The 21,000-nt window shown below is 40.1% G+C and overlaps 1 protein-coding gene across 1 annotated transcript in view; it reads left to right on the top strand.

Annotated features, from left to right (window-relative positions):
- Positions 1-19,171, top strand: part of SACM1L (SAC1 like phosphatidylinositide phosphatase) — a 76,666-nt gene extending 57,495 nt beyond the window's left edge. Inside the window, exons 8-20 of the mRNA XM_074988252.1 lie at positions 3,129-3,230; positions 4,436-4,521; positions 4,708-4,794; positions 5,265-5,333; positions 5,427-5,506; positions 8,559-8,657; positions 10,774-10,912; positions 11,159-11,228; positions 11,316-11,388; positions 15,068-15,161; positions 15,239-15,331; positions 15,860-15,917; positions 17,210-19,171. Of these exons, the coding sequence (XP_074844353.1) occupies positions 3,129-3,230; positions 4,436-4,521; positions 4,708-4,794; positions 5,265-5,333; positions 5,427-5,506; positions 8,559-8,657; positions 10,774-10,912; positions 11,159-11,228; positions 11,316-11,388; positions 15,068-15,161; positions 15,239-15,331; positions 15,860-15,917; positions 17,210-17,346 (1,187 nt within the window). The 3' untranslated portion in view covers positions 17,347-19,171. The remainder of the gene's footprint in view (positions 1-3,128; positions 3,231-4,435; positions 4,522-4,707; positions 4,795-5,264; positions 5,334-5,426; positions 5,507-8,558; positions 8,658-10,773; positions 10,913-11,158; positions 11,229-11,315; positions 11,389-15,067; positions 15,162-15,238; positions 15,332-15,859; positions 15,918-17,209) is intronic.
- The last annotated feature ends 1,829 nt before the right edge of the window (positions 19,172-21,000 follow it).

Genomic DNA, 21,000 nt, shown 5'->3' on the forward strand with positions numbered 1-21,000 from the left:
CAGGCTCACTGCTGCCGCTGGAGAAAAGTCTCTCCCGGAGACTGGGGTGCTTGCTGCCGACCTGGGAGGACTACTTCAACTGGTCATCCAGTGACAGCCCCGCCCCTTGGCCCATACCTGGGCTCTCTGCTGCTGCCAGGGAAAAGTCCTCCCTCCCAGTGGCCAAGGGGCTTGCTGCTGTTGAGGGAGGACCACTTTCAACTGGTCATCCAGTGATACCTTCGCCCATATGTGGGCTTGCTGCCGCCAGGGGAAAACCAACACTTCTTTTTTTCCTGCACAGTCCAGGATCCCTCATTTAAGACCATCCCTAACACCCGTATAGTGTATGGGGAAACCAAAAATCCTTTCTTCCTACGTTCTTCTCAATGTAAGAAACATTCTGCACCCCTGCATTATTTTCAGGGATTACATTTCGGCAATGATGGGAGGTGGGATGGATGGCCAGTTGAGAAAACAGTCGCTGCACCTGTGTTGGCAATGTAATGTGTGGGGGAAACGCAAAATACTTTTTCTGATTTTGAGTGTCTTCTGCATTATTGCCAGGGATCAACATACTTTCAGGGATCGGGAGGGGATTGATGCATATGCAATGGGGGAAGATGACGTCAAGACCAGCGAGCGTACCCAGAATGCTATGGGGATGAGGGAACTGTGGGATAGCTTTCCACAATGCACTACTGCAACAGTCGATGTTAGCCAATATGTGTGTGGCAGCAATGACTTGACTTTGTGGGGAGCACGGTGTGAAATGAGGATGGTCAAAATCAAACTTTTATAAACTGCAGAATGAGAAAATCAATATAAATAAATTTGATTTTATCTCATAGTGTAGACGCAGCCATAGCCAGAGGGAGACCTGCAAGGACTCATAAGCCGTGTCTACACGTGCACGCTACTTCAACGTAGCGGCACTAACTTCGAAATAGCGCCTGTCACGGCTACACGTGTTGGGCGCTATTTTGATGTTAACATCGACGTTAGGCGGTGAGACGTCGAAGCCGCTAACCCCATGAGGGGATGGGAATAGCGCCCTACTTCGAAGTTGAACATCGAAGTAGGGCACATGTAGACGATCCGCGTCCCGCAACATCGAAATAGCCGGGTCCGCCATGGTGGCCATCAGCTGAGGGGTTGAGAGACGCGCTCTCTCCAGCCCCGGCAGGGCTCTGTGGTCACCGTGTGCAGCAGCCCTTAGCCCAGGGCTTCTGGCTGCTGCTGCTGCAGCTGGGGATCCATGCTGCATGCACAGGGTCTGCAACCAGTTGTCGGCTCTGTGGATCTTGTGTTGTTTAGTGCAACTGTGTCTGGGAGGGGCCCTTTAAGGGAGCGGCTTGCTGTTGAGTCCGCCCTGTGACCCTGTCTGCAGCTGTGCCTGGCACCCTTATTTCGATGTGTGCTACTTTGGCATGTAGACATTCCCTCACAGCGCCTATTTCGATGTGGTGCTGCACAACGTCGATGTTGAACGTCGACGTTGCCAGCCCTGGAGGACGTGTAGACGTTATTCATCGAAATAACCTATTTCGATGTCTCCACATCGAAATAGGCTACTTTGAAGTAGGCTTCACGTGTAGACGTAGCTATAGTGACATCTAGTACTGATAAAAGTGAAGTGCATGAGGATTAGGGACCAAAATGCAGCTGACTCCAGCTAATCTTAAGAATTTTTTTGCTCTGTGCTTCAAATCTAAGCAATCATGTTTTGGAAATCAGTCCCTTCATGGAACGAAGCCTAACCTTCAGAGTGGCTTCCCTTGAAGATTTCAGTAGAGGCTATATGCTTATAAGGACAGAATTTGTCTTATTGACAAAGTAATCTTGTTCTGACATGTGGCAGGAGCATATTGTCAAGATGCTCTTATTGTGAGAGAGCATGTTCAGATTTGAAGGCTCTTTTTCTAATTCTGGTTGCAAGAGGTGGGAAGAATGTCTTTTAGAAAAAGATAAAGCATTTTGGAAAGTGCTTGACCTGATGTCTGGAAATTATTTTGAGTTCAGATTTTTGTTTTCTTGGCCTCAGCCTGAGATCACACACACAATGCTGTTAGAATGACTCTTTCTTTCATATGCAATAGTTAATTGTGTCCAGAGGGGTTTCGTAGATTTAAAATGTTTCATGAGAAGTGTAAGGCTACGTCTACACTGGCACATAATTTTGAAATGGCCATGCTAATGGCCATTTTGAAGATTACTAATGAGGCGCTGAAATGCATATGAGCTCATAGGAATAAGGAGATTTCAAAGTTGGTGGGATCCTTTCGAAAAGGACCCCTGTCTGGACAAGATGCACGGGAGCGAAATGTGGCAATTTCGAAGAGCTGCAGCTGGCGGCATGCTGAAATATGCATTTCAGCACCTCATTAGTAGTCTTTGAAATGGCCATTAGCATGGCCTTTTTGAAGTTTTGTGCCAGTGTCGACATGGCCTAAATGTTTTAATTTAATTGACGAGATTGGAGACTGGTCTCAAAGGTTCTTCAAATTCCATTTTCTCTTATTTGTAATGGCTTCATATGTTTTAGTTGGCATCCAGATTACTAATGAGGCGCTGAAATGCATATGAGCTCATAGGAATAAGGAGATTTCAAAGTTGGTGGGATCCTTTCGAAAAGGACCCCTGTCTGGACAAGATGCACGGGAGCGAAATGTGGCAATTTCGAAGAGCTGCAGCTGGCGGCATGCTGAAATATGCATTTCAGCACCTCATTAGTAGTCTTTGAAATGGCCATTAGCATGGCCTTTTTGAAGTTTTGTGCCAGTGTCGACATGGCCTAAATGTTTTAATTTAATTGACGAGATTGGAGACTGGTCTCAAAGGTTCTTCAAATTCCATTTTCTCTTATTTGTAATGGCTTCATATGTTTTAGTTGGCATCCTTTAAAACTTTCTCTGTCATGCATGTACTTATATTAATACTAGGCTGCTGACGCTGAAGTGAAATGTCAGTAAATAAGATGACATAGCGAGAACAGCGTATTTATACACATACCTAGACGTCATCCCTGAATATTGGCAAAATACTTTTTTATTAAATTATTTGGCCAGATGTTTATGCCTGTTCACTTCTGCAGTATTTACCATGGTGTTTTTAAACAAAAGTTTGGTGTTCCTTAACATGCTTGGCAGTTATAGCAATGCACTCTTGTTCCATAAATGGAAAGTATTTTGACTGGATACTTATCTCTAGAAGAAGCTGTTTCAGAGCTGGTGTGCGTTACTATGTGAGAGGTAAGGTGACAAACAATGCAATCACTGTTGGAACAGTCAACATGTGTAATTAAATTTCTTATTTTCAAATGCCATAGATATTTAACTACTTACCCTACTGTTGTTGTGGTTCATTCTTTCACCTGATGTGGGTTTTTGTGCCAAATATATTACTGAAGAGTAATAATTGTATAGAATAACATCCTTAAGCACAAAACCGCAATTTCATATGCTGATGCATCTATTAAACTGCTTAGTTCAAAAATTGAAGATGATGAACATTTGAATTAAAACGTTTGACAGTATTGATTATCCTATAAATAAATTGTTGAAGATGGTGGTAGTTCAGTAAAATACCTTACATGAAATTTCCAAACTAATAAAGAACTTTCCAAAAAACACCATTCTCCTGGATAGGGAAAGAAAGTTTGAGTTTGGTCACACACCTACCTACAACTGTCAAGTGTGTTTGGCATAAAAGCCTTGGCTGGCTGTTATGTAACACTTTTTGCTTTTCCCTAATTTCAGGCCAAAGGCTGAAAGGGTAGCAGCTGAAGTTTCTTTTGCTTCTCAGCCTCTGTGTGTTGAGGTACATTGAGGAATTGTGGACAAAATTGTTCCTTCCTGTGCTGTGGCTTTTCAGTTGCAAAGATAAACTTCAGTGTCTGCACTTCAGCATCTGTGTTTAGTATTGACATAAGTATATTTTAAGTTAAACTATTAAGAGATGCTGGCAGTATAGTAAGGGCCCTGCATTAGCTGAATGATAGCAAGATCTAGCCCTGCTCTTCTGAAAAATCCACATCCCTGGTGACTTAGCTATGGCAACCTAGCCCTCAAGATAGATGTAGCTAGATCAACAGAAGAATTCTTCACCAAGTTGTTACTGCCAGTTGTCACTCAAGGAGGTGGTGTTCCCATACAGACAGAAAATCCCCTTCAGTTGCAATAGGCGGCATCTACGCTATGTGTTCAAGCATAGCTACAGTGTCATAGATCTGCCATTATAGTCCCCATAGCATAGACATACCCTGAGACTCTGCTTCATGAGCTGATAGTGTCTCAGATGGTGACCTTGATCTACAGAGGATACAGATCTCACTTATCTTTCTGGCTGTTCTATATTGTTTTATCTTAATACTTGGAAAAATGCCATCCTAATTCAAGCCTAAAGTAACAGTGCTCGTGACCAACTGTGAACTGTATTCTGTTTTCTTCTAACTCAGGTATTGATTCAGAAGGACATGCTGCTAATTTTGTTGAAACGGAACAAATCATCCATTACAGTGGGAGCAAAGCTTCATTTGTACAGGTAAATTCAGTACTTATCAGAATGGATCACATGTCTAGTTTAAGTTCACTTAGTTGCATTTTCCCATCTGCCCAAAACCTGATTTTAAATTTAGCTGGAAAAAAAACATATAAAAGTCAGGAATGGGTCATGAACAAGAATATGAAATTGCACTTGTCATTTAAGTTTGTTCCTTTTGTTTTCCAGACCCGTGGATCAATTCCTTTCTACTGGTCACAGAGACCAAACCTCAAGTATAAACCAAAGCCACAGATCAGCAAAGTAGTAAATCATGTATGCATTTTTCCTTGGACGTGTGGGGCTTATCAACTTTACACTGCTGCTCCTTTTCACTGGCATGCAGCATTCTGTTTAAATCTATTCTTAAAACAAAAGTCAAATGTCACCTTTAAAGCTCATGTAGAAAGAGGCTTGGGTCAGTGTGCAGCTTTTTTATCCATGGAATCTTTGGCTTAAAGCTTGAATGAGGTCATAAGTATAAATGAGTGCAATAGTCTCTTCTGGGTTGCCATTTGTACACACTGATTAAAAGCCACTACACTCTGGCAATACTAGTCATTTATATGAGAGAGCCAACATTTTGGCAGATCAGAGTAGAGTGCAGATATTTGTCTCATGTAAGCATTCAGAAAACGATTTGTACTGTTACGTTAAGGGATTCTTGTAACAGAGCAATTTTAATAGGTTACAGACCCATTAATCTATAAAGACATGATGTCACTTTTTTCTCCTTTGTTTTCTAGATGGATGGCTTCCAAAGGCATTTTGACTCTCAGATAATTAGCTATGGAAAACAAATGATTGTTAATTTGGTATGCCTTTAATTATTCTGCCTAGTTTGGTTGTCTCTCTCTCCTTTTTAAACTAATGTGAGTGATTTGGTATTACTGTTTTATTTTTCACAGGTTAACCAGAAGGGCTCAGAGAAGCCTCTTGAACAGACATTTGCAAAAATGGTAGACAGCATGGGAAATGGAATGGTCAGGTACACATCACCTAAAATTGATACGTGTCTGCTGCACATCTCTGGCTCCTTTAGCAAACCTAAGTGAAAAGTGTGCTCAAATTGTTGCATGAAACTTGCATTTTTTTAATACACATGGATATTACACTGCAGGAAAAGGACATGGGGCCCTGTCAGAAGAGTTTTCAGTCTAACGGGAAATGATAGGCAGGGGGTACATTGTAAAGGGAATTGTGAGAGATGACAGCAACATAAAAATAAAAATGAGAGTTACAGTAATAAGAGCACATAGTTATTTTGGTTAGTGATGTCGTGGATGTTCTGCAAAATTCGTTGCCTCTTTGAGGAGAAAATGAAGGTTTATTGACTTCGTGGCAGAAACGTGCTTCCAGACGGAAAGTGGTGAGGCATTACAGCCCAAAGGGTTCCAGGTGTCAAGTCACGTGGAAAAAAGACACCAAGACAAAGTTGTTGGGTATGCAGCCCGGATGGAGCGTATGGGCCACAGCAGTGTGGAAAGCAAATGAAAAATTAAATGTCCGTGATTGCCAAAGTTGCAGGTGCATGTGCCGTATAACAATGGTAGTTCGTTATTTTAACATAGTAATCTTGCTTTCTCTTTAACTCTGTGTTTGAATGTGAAGGCAGTATGAATTTTCAGCAAATCTTTAAATTTTTTATCTTTTATCTTTATCCCAGAGATTCTCCTGTAAGGAACTTCTGATACCAGCAAATGTCTAACAAGCCTAGGGGCAAAATTTAGCCTTGAATGCAATTAGTTTTATTTGTGTAGCATGCATTTACTTTTTTAAGTTTATGTCCAATCCATAATCCTCATTTTATCAAGGCTCTTATGGAAGGAATTAGATCACTCACATTTTTCAGTGCCTTGTGCCCCCCTGCCTCTTCCAACAATTGCCGTAGTTTTGCATATTTACTCGTGTTGATTTTTGATGAGGAGAGCATATCTTTAAGAGCACTTTCCATGAGACTTTCTATTGTATTTTCAAGGCTGGTATTAGCTGCATCTTTTAGAGATAAATGACTTTCAGAATTTCTTGCATTACTTTCTATAGAACTAAAAAACCATTTTACAGGAACTGAAGTGTAAAATCCAGTCTCTTGTCTGTCTTTTCTCAATTATAAGTTGTTCAAATGCTGAAGTTTTAAAAATGGATGGAAAAAGCCTTATTTTTAGTCACGATAGGGTTTTGCTGATTTAGCCTGGTATTTGCCTGCCATCGATAATCATTCGCAATTTATGAATGCCACCTCCAGTGTTGTACAAACCTTCTGGAAGAGTCTGTCATTTAAAACAAACAAACCAACCCACCCCAGACAAATCACACACAACCAACAGAAACTTACTCCTGTTGTCTACAGCTGGGATTAGCAAAGTGGGGGGTGAGCCCCCTCGGGAGGGGCATGACTTTTCAAAAGAAGGGGGCAGAATGATTGGCTGCTAGGTGTCAGGCTCATCCATCTAGTTGAAAATGATATATGTTAGTTTTATGTATTTGTATTTACATTTACATACCAATTGATAGTCTGTATATTCTCCATACTTTATTTTCTTACATGTGCCAAAAGAGGTTTTTTTGTGTGAACATAACCAAAATTTGCATCAGTTTGAATTGCATTAGACAGGTTGTGGGGAGTCCTGCTAATTGCAGGGACAAAAAGTGGGTCCCAGTGTAAAAAGTTTGCTCACCCCTCCCCCGGTCCACAGCAAAGGCATACTTCTGCTGTCTGAACTGGCTTCCTTTCTCTTCCCTTGCTTGGTCTCATCTTAGTCTCCTTGTATAGATTCTAACCTCCTTATTATTTTGTGACTCTGACTTCTTAATTTTTTGTTTGAAAATAAGCGCTGTTGTTTTAGCTGTTTTGTTGTTGTTTTCACTTTTCTGCTGTTTTATATTTGACCTCTTGCTACCAGTTTACTAAATTTTGCCAAACTTTTCTGATCGTAGCCCACCTGCTTTTGTCCTATTTCTGCCTTTCCCCTCTTGTACCATTCCCCCACTCCTTCCATCATCCTGTCTCGTCGCCCATCCATTTCTTTGTGGCAATATAACTCAATTTTTGGTGGGGAGCAAGGAAAAGAGAATGTTGTGCCTCCCCAGTTACCCTGTTAACGAGAAGGGTTTTGATGGGTTCCAGATGGAGTTACATGAGGCAGTAGTCATAGGAAAGGCAAACCTTTCCTTTAGACTCCAGTTGAGGCATGAAGTCCACTTCTCTGCATCATTTGGGGAAAAAGCAATGATTTTGTAAAATATTAGTGAATATGTGCTTCCTTAAACTGTTTCCAGAGTGGAGGGATCATCTAGAGGAGAGCAGAAAATTTCATCCCTCAAAAGTTATGTCTACACTAGCCCCCGCCTTTCAGAAGGGGCATGGTAATGAGGGAGTTTGGAAGATACTAATGAGGCACTGACATGAATATGCAGCACCTCATTAGCATAATGGCTGCCGTGCGCAATTCGACAGTGACGCTTTTGGAACGCATGCCGCCTATGTAGATGGGGAGGGGGCTTTAGAAAGGACCCCCCAGACTTTGAAAGCCCCTTCTTCCCAAAACCAAATAGGAAGAAGGGGCTGTCGAAGTCCAGAGGGTCCTTTCAAAAGGCTCCCATCTAAACGGGCGACATGTGTTCCGAAAGCAGCACCTTTGAATTGCGTGTGGCAGCCATTATGTTAATGAGGCGCTGCATATTCATGTCAGCGCCTCATTAGCATCTTCCAGACCCCCTCATTACCACGACCCTTCCGAAAGGAGGGGGCTAGTGTAGACATGTCACATGACACATTTTAGCTATGTCACATGAGGACAGAAAAGCAGGAAATGTCTATTGATGTGTTACTGAACCCTGTTTTAAAGAATTGTTCTTATATTTTTGGCTGCTGTTGGCAAATTTACATTGGAAGGAGATCGTGTCTCTGCACTTTAATGTTTATCAATCTTGCTGTTGAAAAAAGTTACTTTTTAAGAAATAGGAATATATTGTGTTATCTGTAGAGCAGTGAAGAGTGCAGTGAATTTATTTTATCTGTTGTGCTTGTCTCTGAATAGATATATAGCATTTGACTTCCATAAAGAATGCAGTCGAATGAGGTGGGATCGACTCCAACTTTTGATGGATCAACTGGCAGAACAACAAGATGAGTTTAGGTAATCTCTGTCTGACGCTATGTGGACGTATTTTGGTGTGGCTAGCATAAAATGATTGTCGGATGCCTAACATATGCATAGAACAGAATCCATGTCCTCAAAATAGATCACATGCTTATATGAATTGTAAGGTCTTGAGCTGAAGGTGCAGACAGATTTGTGTGGAATCTGCAGATATCCTTGTGTAATCTCTCAAAACTGTTGAACAGCAAAGTAGAGTTGTTAATGTGGGTTATAATGCAGTCAGTCACTCACCATGGTTTCTGTTCTTAGAAGCTGCAGACAGTTAAGCTGCGAGGGAGAACTTAATTTGTGTCCTTTTAGCGAAGGGATGGGGGATAACCTAAGCCTGCCTGTTACGGATGAATGAGATACGTCACCAAGCACAACTGCTTTATCTGTTTTCAGTGCAATAATTTCATATGCCATATTAATGCTATATGTGAGAAACTAAGTACCATCGCCTCCTGATATTTTTAATAAATTTTGGATTCATGAAAAACAGTAGCAGAAGTCCAACTTAATTTGATATTTCTTTCGTGAATAACTTTTTCATATGTGAAATAAATTTGTATGATCAATGTGAAATGTTGCTTAATGCATTAGTCTTTATTTTTATTATTCATTGCTCACAAATTTACAGGTTATGAAGGCAAAGCTATTTGCCTTGTAGTTCTGCTTCTTTGAAGATTATCCTCTCTATTGGGTCTCAGGTCTACAGTAATTACTACTTTGCCTCATGCTATATCTCGCCTTTTGAAGGCTACACCCATTTTTTCACATTGGTGGTTCAGTCTTCCCTTGTAATTTTGAGGAACAGCCCACTCTGCCAGTTCCATTTACGAATGAAAGCTTGAACCACTGATGTAGGCTGACACGCTCTGTAGGGACAGGACAAACCAAACAACTCCTGAGCCTGAAATGGAGTAGCCCATAGTCTGCAAAGAGGTGAACAGGAGTCAGAATCATGTGAGCTCTTCAAAGAAGCAGAATCAACAAGTAATTTTGTCTTTATCAGCTGTATGGAATTCTCAACCCTAGAATGAGAGTAAGAAATATATTAAAAACAAATAAAACACTGTAGCAGGTGTAATGAACAATATAGACATATGCCAAAACCATTCACATTTGTTTAAATAAAAGTAGGGACCTGATGTTTCTCACAGTGAGGCATAAACTCGAGGGGCTGGATAGTTTGGGCTCCCTTAGAAGTCAGATTCTGCAAACCCAAGACAAAGATGCAGCATTTTTCTCTAGAGGCTGAGTCTAAGTCTTTGGCTACTGTACGGATTGTTTTATTACGTTGCGTGTATCATGATTACAACATCCCTGGAGCTGGAAGTGGAACCTCCTCTTCCTCCGACAGCTAATGGCTAGGCTTATTGTAACTGCAAGCTAAGTTTTTAAAGTGTGTAATGCGGTAGAATAGCCATTTAGACACTTGCTGATAATGCCACGTACTTACTATATGATGTAAGAAGAAAAGTATAAATAAGATGATTAAATGAAAATGACAAACAATTTAACAAGTGAGAGGTAATTCTGTTTTGGGTAACTAAGGCCTTGTTTACACTACCACCTTCCTTCGAAGGAAGGAGGGTAAGTAGGGTGTTGGGAGTTTACTAATGAAGTGCTACGCTGCATATGCAGCACTTCATTAAGCAAATTCCCCCCCGCAGCAACTTCGAAGTTTTAAACTTCAAAATACTGGCGCATGTCTAGCCGCGGCTCACCACCGGTACTTCGAAGTCCCTTTACTTGAGGAGTACTCACGTTTGTTTTCAAGGAGTACTCCTCAAGTAAAGGGACTTCAAAGTTGCCCTGGCACTTCAAAGTACCAGTGGGTGAGTCGTGGCTACGTGTGCGCTGGTACTTCGAAGTTTAAAACTTCAAAGTTGTTGCAGGGGAGGGAATTTGCTTAATAAAGTGGTGCATATGCAGCACAGAACTTCATTAGTAAACTCCCAACACCCTAATTACCATCTTTCCTTCTAAGGAAGGTGGCAGTGTAGAACAAGCCCTAAAAAAACAAAGTATGCAGTCATAGAACTTGTTTTGAAATGGCTTATGTTAAGTATCTGTTTATATACACATTTAAATGTATCCTGGATCTTAGCTATTTTCTAGTTGATTCTGATGGTAAAGTGGTGACTCAGCAAGAAGGAACATTCCGCAGTAATTGCATGGACTGTCTGGACAGGACTAATGTGATTCAGAGCCTGTTAGCACGTCGTTCTCTGCAAGCACAGCTTCAGGTCAACATCTTTTTTTTTTCTAGGTGTTTTTTTTTTTTTTCCCAGAGCTTTCTCTACCAGGGGAGGGAAGATGAATCTCTTGTTGGGAGTTAAATGCAGTGAAAGTATGTAGTAGCTTGCACTCATAAATTGCTTTAGTGCTTAGACCTGCTTGAAATTAAAATGTACCTTCCAGCTTTAGCTGAAATAAAAAGCTATGTCCTGCACAAACTTAAGAATTGACTTCCAGTGTGGGTTTTGTTTTAGAGGTTAGGTGTTCTGCACGTTGGACAGAGAATTGAAGAACAAGCAGAATTTGAAAAAATCTACAAAAATGGTAAATTTGTGTAAAGTTAAACTACTGTGTTTCAAATAAGGAGCCACCAACCTTTTATAGAACTATGTTTTTTTTCTCTATTCACAGCATGGGCTGATAATGCAAATGCTTGTGCCAAACAATATGCTGGAACTGGTGCCTTAAAGACAGACTACACAAGGCAAGCTTGAGAGTGTTCTGTTTTGAGGAAAACGTGGTTTTGTACCTTAATTATTTACAGATTTATATTTCAATTTTCCAGACACACATTAACATACAAGGTATACTAGCTATCTCTGTCTAGAAAAATGTAGTCTGTGCCAACATATTATAATGTTGATACAACTATTTTGTATTTAAAAAAATTAAAAATTAAGAAATAAAACCTTGGGTTTATAAAATGTTCCATCTTATTTTGTTGTGTTAGAAAATTGAATCTGAGAAACCATTTGTTTTACGTGTTTGGTCACAGACACCCTCCTCTGACTGCCACTTGATGTGGCACACTGAACCTACTTGCCTGTCCTCTTGGGTGCCCCTCAACTCTGTCCTGCTTAGCCAGCACTTCCGTGGACACAGAGCTAGGATGACAGGCCTTTGCAGTACAGGTTGAACCTCTGTAGTCCAGCACACTTGTCCAGCAACATCTGTAACCCAGCATGATTTTAGTTAGCTGGATGTTCACTTATCGTGGGTGTGGACAAGTTTCTGGTGGTCCCATAAAGTTTGTTTACAGCCACCAATCCTGACTGTCAGTGTTCTGTGCTGTTATTTAGCTGTAATTTACCCCTAAATGTCTTCTAGGAGCCCAGTAAGCAATGGAAGTGTTGGTAATGTTGTTGGGCAATACTGATTTCCTGGAGTTTGGCTCCAGTTAGGTCTGGAGGGTGCTGGACTAGAGGGGTTCAACCTGTATAATACTCATTGAGATTAGCTCAACTCTGGGAAGGCTCAGCTAAAGGGACTTGACTCATCACCCACATGTATAACTCCAGTGGGACCTGAACACCAGATAAATTTGTCTTTGTGTAATTTTATTCAGGGTAAGGCTTGCCTTCTTTCTCAGTGTAAAGAAAGAGATGTGAACAGACTCCTTGTCCGCACCTTTGGTCAACAACATCAACAATAACCGTGGACTCAGCGCCCATTAGTGTCTGATGCCTCTCTCAGTATTTCCTTCCATCTTTCCCTATCCAGTGCAGAGTAGCTTAGTTTCTGTAGACTAGCTCCGCACCAATCTACTACATCATCTATCCATTCTCTGTGGGGTCTGCCTCTCCTGTTCGAACCATCTATTATGCCAAATACTAGGGTCGTGATTTTTCGTTCGTCGTTCATTCTGCAAATATGTCCAAATAGTTGTAGCTTCCGTTTTATAACCTTCTGCAGCAGGTTCTCTTTTGGCTGTATCTTCCTATATAATTCCTCATTGGTGACCTTCTGCATTCATCCTATTCTCAGAATCTTTCCAGAACAACTCCTTTCGAACGCCAATATTCTTCTTTTCAAATCTTTTGTTATCACCTGTCTCACATCCATACAACATGCTACTGAATACACGTTTTCAAGATGCCCAGCTTCGTTCTTACACTGATTGCTTTGCTTTTCCAGATCTTATCCATCGCCTTCAAACTTGCTCTTGCTTTCGCCATTCTAGTCACTATTTCCTTCTTACAACCTAGATCATGTTATGTTGCTCCCCAGATATGTGAACTTCTCTCTATTTTCTAGTTCAATGCCATCCACGCTGATCTTCCTTCCTATTTCCTTATCTCCAAATACCATTGCTTTTGTTTTATAGATGTGCAAAATCAGTCCATACCGCTTCCCTTCTTTAACACCTGCACTGTTTTCGCTAGTTTCTCCTTATCTTCCTCAATGATAACTATATCATCTGCAAACCTCCAGTTGTTAATTCTTTTCCCGTGCACAGATATCCCTTCTACCTCTTCCTTGATCTTGTCCATTGCTCTCTCCAGATGTGCGATGAAGATATTTGGCGATATTGGATCTCCTTGTCTCGTACCTCTACTTGTTTTAAACCAACTTGCCAACTCCTTGCATGTTCTCCCCGCTGCCTCCGCATTATCGCTGATATCTTTCAACAACCGTATTAGTCTGCTATCCACTCCGTATGACTCCAACACCGCCCAGGTCACTTTCTGATCTATACTGTCAAATGCGTTTTGAAAATTGACGAAGCAAGTGTATATGTTTTTTGTTCTTTCGTTGAGCTTTCTCCGCTATCAGTGCCAATATCTGCTGTATGGTACTTCTATCTTTTCTGAACCCTGCTTGCTCATCTGCTATATGTTCTTCTATCTGCAATCTTAATCTCTCAGTCAGTATCATCATCAGCACCTTACCTAGATGACTCGTTAGGGCAATCGTTCTGTAGTTCTTGCACTCCAATGTACTTCCTTTCTTGGGTAGTGTCACTAGCACAGATCTTGTCCATTCCTTAGGTTCCTTCCCTTCTTTCCATGCTATAGTACATAGTCTGTGTATTTCCTGAATCATGCTTTCTCTGCCATATTTGATCATCTCTCCCGTGATCTTATCATTTCCAGGGCTCTTGTTGTTCTTTTAGTTGTTTCACTGCTTTTTCTACTTCCTCCTTTGAAATATTAGTCTCGCTCTCGATGCTCGGGGGAGATATCCCTTTCAATTCTTCAGTCAGTCTCTCTGAGGCGCTCGGGTCCAACTGTGCTTTGTATAGATCAGTGCAATATTTCGTCCATCGCTGCACAGTCTTTTCCCTGTTCATGAGCACTTCTTCGTTCTCATCTTTGATCGCCACCTGCTACCTCTGGTAGCAATTGCTTATACTGAGTTTATTAATAACAAAAGTGATTTTTAAGCATAAACGGTAGGATTTAAGTGGTTAGAAGAGATAGCAGACAGCACAATGAAGTTTACTAAACAAACCATGCAAACTAAGCTTTAATACACTGAGAAACTAGTTACATGCAATATGTCACCCTAAGATATTCTGGTTAGCTTCTTTCACAGACTGGACAGCCTCCCAGTCTGGGCTTGATCCATCCCTCTGTTTGGTCTTAGATGTTTCCAGCAGTTATCTTGGATAGTAAGAGGAGCATGCTGCTCTGTGACAGCAGCTCCTGTTGTTTGACTTCTTACCTTTTATATAGATTTTGCCAAAAGCAGGAGTCCTTTGTTTTCAGTTTAAACTTTTTCTCACTTCCATTGAAAGAGTACAATGTCGAAGATGGGTCCCAGCATCAGGTGACCTGCTCATAGGTGCTATGGTTGGTCCTACCAAGACACATCTCTCAGACTTACAGGAAAAAACAAGTCCATGTACAATTCATTTTTTTTCTTACCAGTCGGCCATCCAGATCCTGGATTGCCTTTAGTGTCCCTCATTTAGCATGACTGCTTTGTTAACACAGGTTTATACGTCAATTTTCTAACTTCAAATACAGGAATGATATATGCACACAAATAGGATAATCATTCTCAGTAGATTACAAGCTTTCCAGTTATACCTTTATAAGAAGTATTTTGCATAAACTTTATTCCAGTTATGTCATTCATATTTTAAAACACACAGATAGCTCCATGATACCATTTTCCTGACTTTAATCACAGATCTTTCCATCTTTTTGTAAAACTGTTTGTTTTCATACAAATCTGCTGCGTAAAGGAGTTTGTGGCAATGCAGAGGCGGCACTAGATACTTGCATTTTCATCCTTAAGTGTAAATATAAACTTGAGGTAATTGTTGATACAAACCTGAAAGGACCATAAGTCTGAACATCACTTTAATATAACTTTTTCTACATTCGATTTGAAAACAAATTAGCATTTCTGATATGCTCATGAATCATTTTTTATAGAACTGGGAAGAGAACTCAGTGGGGCCTCATAATGGATGGCTGGAACTCATTAATACGTTACTACAAGAACAACTTTTCTGATGGATTTAGACAAGTAAGTTGGGTATTTTCTAAGCAGAAAAGTACTTAAGCATTATTGCTGTGCAGTTTAACTCTGTGTTTCTGTTATAGGATGCTATTGATCTGTTTCTTGGAAATTATTCAGTGGATGAAGTAGAATCTGTCAGCCCTCTGCGTATACAGAAGGACTGGAAGTTCTTGGCTGTAAGACTTTTTTTTTTTTTTACCCTCCAAGCTTTGATTGACACTTGTGGAAATGAAATGATTTTTTCTTAATTTGCATCAGTAAGCCTATGTAGGTATCTCGGGCCACTTGTGTCTTCTAGTCTTGTTTTTATAGTAGCTAGCTATGGAAGAACTAAGCCCAGGATATCAGCCATGACACAAAGAGAACATACTTCAAACACAGAGTTGGGAGAAAAAGGGGTCTTTGGCAGTGGAGATTTATGCAGGGTTATTCAAACACCTGAACAAAACTAATGAACTTGGTTTCTATATGCGTTAATAGGCAGAACGCAAGTATATTATTCTCGATCTTAAATATACAGTTACAGTATTATTTAGATTAGCGCTGAAACTCAGGAGGAGATTGTCTGACCAAATCAGAATATCAAAGAAATGTTGTGAGTAACTTTACCTGCTACAAAGCAAATTTATAATTTCTTGAGGGAAATAATCATTATAATCATATGTATTTCCTTTCTTTAATTCTGGTTTATTTTTCTTCCTCAGTTGCCTATTATTATGGTCGTTGCTTTCTCAATGTGCATTATCTGTTTGCTTATGGCTGGTAAGTACCTGTTGGGCCTATATTCGCAAAATTAATTTACAGGCATACACTTAAACTGTTGGAAGCTATTCACTGGGTGTGTGCTTATGAGACATTCCAGACATTTCTGTAACCATACAACCTGGAACCAGACTTTTCTGGGTCAAGCCTGGTCAGTGCTTTGAAGGGACCTCTCAAGTGCTACAGAAAATAGTACTGGACATTCAGCAGATGGCACTATTCCCTCAAAGACTGTTTCAGTGTTACAGTGGGGTATTATGAGTAATTTCTTCTAAACATACTGATTGAATCAGGTATAAAAAAAGTTAATAGTCCCATGGTGGTACTTAAAGGAGTAGACTTGCTGACACCCACATCAGACTCCTTTTTTGGCTATTAGGTTCTGCTTTATGGCTGTGTCTACACTACAGCGAGCTCTGGACAGAAGTTACTGTTGGAAGAGATCTTCGAGCAAAACCTCTGTCGACAGATCACACCTGTTCACAAAAGCAGCTCAAAAGAGCAATCTGCTCTGTCTATAGAGGGCAGCCAGACTGCCTGGCCCTCTCTTGACAGAACCACCGACTGGAAGCTCTGCAAACAGGGCTGCCCGGTGAACTGGAAGCCTTTCTGTCGACAGGGCCCCCCCCACCCCCACCCCCTGGAGCATCTACACTGTAGTTTTGTCCACAGATTCTGTCACAGAGGCATTCTGCCTCATATGGGAGTGATGGAACTCTCCTGAGAAAACTGCTGTGTTCTGTCGACAGTTTCTCAACAGAACATATTTTAGGCATCTGCAGACTCTGACTCATGCTGTGGCACAAAAATAGAAGTGTAGATGTTCCTGCTTGGGCTCTGAGACTCGCCTCTGTTACTGGGTTTCAGTATCTAGGCAGGAATATCTACATTTCCACTACAGTGTTCAAAACTGTGATCCCATGAGCCCAAGTCTGCTTAGGGGCTGACAGCATTTTAGCGGCAGGTGCAATGTTATATGGGCTGCAAATGAGTTCAGTTTATCAAATTGCTTTGGAATCTCTGCAGACTAAAAGCTATATTAATGTCAATTTTTAGCCAGTGTACATTTTAGTCTTTTCTTAATAGCAGAGCATTAGTTTCCAAGCCAGGAAACTCAGAAAGACGTCTATAGAACAAAATAACAGGCTCTAATATGTGTGAAGATTATCTGAAATTTCAATTCTAATAAAAGCTTTCTTTTAAGCACTTTGCTCACTATTTTACTATCATGCTAAAATGACTGTTTAGTTACCTATCAAAAACAACTTACAGTAATGTTTGTTTGCTTACAGGTGACACGTGGACTGAGACACTGGCTTATGTACTCTTCTGGGGAACTGCCAGCTTTGGAACTTTAGCTATCATCTTTTACAATGGCAAGGATTTTGTAGACGCTCCAAAACTGGTCCAGAAAGAGAAGATGGACTGAATTTGTGTGTGTGGAAAGCGGCTTGGCATGGAGGACTCCTCAGGCCCTAGTTGGAGTCTCTACTGACCTGCTTTCCACACCATCTTGTGATCTTTCTAGCTTTCATCTTTGCAGAAAGAAAAACAAATAGTGTCCTTCAGTTGGTGATGGGAATTTTACAGTTGAGATCTGTTTTTTACAGTCTCAGTCACAGTGGTCTTTGGAATATTGCATTAATTGTGGACCTTGCACGCATAAAATAATATGCAGGTTAAAGCCAAAATATCAGTGGCGTCCATAGAGTATTATAGGATGTGAACTGGCCTACTAAAATGACAGCCAGGCAGGGTATTTTCGTGCAACATGTGATCTGGAAATCTTAAGAGATCTCTGGTTCTGTTTGTCAACATATTCAGCTGTGGCAGTATTAGTAATATAGATTCACATCACATTTTTTGAGCTAATATAGCATTCTTATTAATAAAAAAGCCCTTTTTAGCACAAATCCTTTGCATATTTTCATTAGGATAGAGAATTACATCTTATTGACTATCAAAATTCAAGATTTTGCCTCATATATGACTGATGCAATATTCTGTTAAATCATCGGTAGGATAGGAGGGGGAAATATTTGTGGACATTTCTGAAATTGCAATTGTCTTGCACTATTTAACTACTGTAATCTCCAGAGGACTTTTTATTACAGTTAGACAGCGATTTAAGTGTGATTCAGAAGTTCAGATTAAGTTGTCTTTTTTTTTTTTTAAAGAAGTAAATGAAATCAAAGACAGTAAAACTTCTTTACTGTGTAGACTTTCCTGCTAACAGTCCCAAGTATTCCATATTTAATGAACAGTCACAATGTTGCTAGTCACCCAGTTCCCCAGCTTTTGGTTATGTAGGGATAACCCGTGGACGAAGGGATACAAATCTTTGAGGTGACAGTTTTGTGCTAAATTCCATATTTGCACTTGGGGGAAGTGTCAGCAGCTTGCTCTTCACGCATGGTAACACTTTAAACATTAAGCTATGAAAATAATTTTGCTGATTATCAATGTGTCTTTAAATGTAGTGCTTCCGATCTACATCAAATAGATAATCTGAATCAAGGACCAATTTTAAATTATTTTGTCACTTGTTTTATGACTTAAATTCAAAATCAGTCATGAAATTTGCTGATGGCGCTGTGCATTGTTTAATATTTCCTGTAAGTACGGTTGTATATTCAGATTGCAATTACGAAGATTAAATACTAGAAAAATGTAGAATACTAGGGTTAGCACTGTTGTCATTGATGCCCTAAAACACAAAACACTGCATCATCAGTGTTTCAGTGTGTTATGGTTGAAAATATGTACAGATGTTTACAATAGCCATTTATTTTAATCTTGAATGTTACTGAAGGCCTCTTTGGGATTTTGTTAAACATTACCTGTTCATAAATGCTAGTCCTAAAAATGCAAAGTATATGTTGCTTTTAGATGCTACCGTGGAAACACCAGTTGGCAGTTTAACGGACAAATTCTGTATGACCTAATCTCAGACATCAACTCTAGAATGGGTTAGAAAGTATAAGAACACTATAGTTAAATATTTAAACAATGGTTTGTATGCCTTGTTTGCAGGTGACTTTTTGAAACTTAGCTCAACTGTCTTAAAGCGTGTATCCAAATCTTTCCATGTATCTCCCATTAAGAGTTTGTTGCAACAAAGATCAAACCAACTAGACTAATAAAGGAGATTTTGAAGGGCATCTGTATTCCAGTGCTTTGCAAGGAGATTGTGTCTCTAAGTTCACATATGATGTACTCATAAATGACAATAAAATTTAATCTTTTCTTTTCTAGATCCTGACAGTTGTTCTTGTATTTTAGTTGGGTTAAAAATTGCAAACTTCAAGAATTGTTTCTTGGAAATTGCTGGTCATCAAAAAGGTACATTCTTGGGAGTTAATCTGTAAATATAAAATGAAAGGCCTTCTATTTTTATACTTTTAGTGGATTAGTTAGCTAATTAAAATCTTATTTTTAAATGTTCCATTTCACTCTGCCAACTATGGATTTACCTCTCTGAAAAACCAAAGTGTTTGGAAGACAAAGGAAAAATTTAAAAATAAGATCTGAAATTTAACTGCCTCCTTGAGTCTATACTTTATCCATCCCTTTACAAGGCCAGCTTAGACCTAACATTGTTCTTTGTTGGCTCGGTGTGTTAAGACACATGAGGTGAAGTAATGGTATTACAACGGGCTCCTTTTCTATTTGATCTAATGACTTTTTTGTATCCTCTTTGTTAGAAGAATTGGTAGACTGCCAGGTAACCTTTTTATCAGAAACCTGTTAAAAGATTCCTGAAGAGAGAGGAACTCTTACGCATATGTTTAAAGATTCAGAAGAGGATCTTTCTGAACTCTGAATGTAAACTTTTGAAAGACCTAAAACTCTAGCACTTATATTCAAAAGGGACCCAGTGTGCATTCGTCAAGAGACTTGAACTAATTTACAGTGTTAGGGATGGTAGTTCCATTATGTCACCCACTCCCTCGTGTACAAAAATGCCAAAGGAGGAATAGATGTGACATGGCGAAGATAGTATATGTAAGCTGTACAGCAGAAAAATAACAGAGAGTAAGCCGTGCTAGTCTATACACTATCAAAACAAAAAGCAGTCAAGTAGCACTTTAAAGACTAGCAAAATAGTTTATTAGGTGAGCTTTCGTGGGACAGACCCACTTCTTCAGACCATAGCCAGACCAGAACAGACTCAATATTTAAGACACAGAGAACCAAAAACAGTAAGCAAGGAGGACAAATCAGAAAAAGATAATCAAGGTGAGCAAATCAGAGAGTGGAGGGGTGGGGGGGAAGATCAAGAATTAGATTGAGCCAAGTATGCAGACGAGCCCCTATAGTGACTCAGAAAGTTCCCATCACGATTTAAACCATGTGTTAATGTGCTGAATTTGAATATAAAAGTCAGCTCATCCACTTCTCTCTCTCTAAAACGGTGTGATAATGTCTCTTCAGTAACACACATACCTTGAGGTCATTGACAGAATGCCCCATTCCATTAAAATGTTGACTAACTGGTTTGTGGATCTGGAGTGTTTTGATGTCTGTTTTGTGCCTGTTGACCCTTTGTCTAAGGGAGTTAGAAGTCTGTCCAATATACAAAGCATCTGGGCATTGTTGGCACATGATGGCATATATGATGTTAGTAGAGGAGCATGAGAAAGTGCCCGTGATTCTGTGAGTAACCTGGTTTAGGTCCAGTGATGGTATTTCCAGAGAAGATATGTGGACAAAGCTGGCAGCGGCCTTTGTTGCAGGGAAAGGTTCCAGGACTGGTGTTCCTGGGGTATAGGCTGTGACTGTTAGTAAGGATCCTCATGAGGTTGGGAGGTTGTCTGTAGGAGAGAACAGGCATGTCACCCAGGGCCTTCTGGAGTGTAGCATCCTGATTAAGAACAGGTTGTAGGTCTTTAATTATTCGTTGCAGTGGTCTGAGTTGGGGGCTGTAGGTGATGACCAGTGGTGTTCTGTTCTTGGCTTTTTTGGGCCGATCTTGGAGTAGCTGTTCTCTGGGTATGCGTCTGGCCCTGTCGATTTGTTTTTTTACTTCTCTTGGTGGGTAATTCAGGTTTATGAATATTTGGTAAAGTTCTTGTAGTTTTTG

The sequence above is a fragment of the Carettochelys insculpta genome, chromosome 2, assembly GCF_033958435.1.
Source record: "Carettochelys insculpta isolate YL-2023 chromosome 2, ASM3395843v1, whole genome shotgun sequence".
NCBI classification, from domain to species: Eukaryota; Metazoa; Chordata; order Testudines; family Carettochelyidae; genus Carettochelys; species Carettochelys insculpta.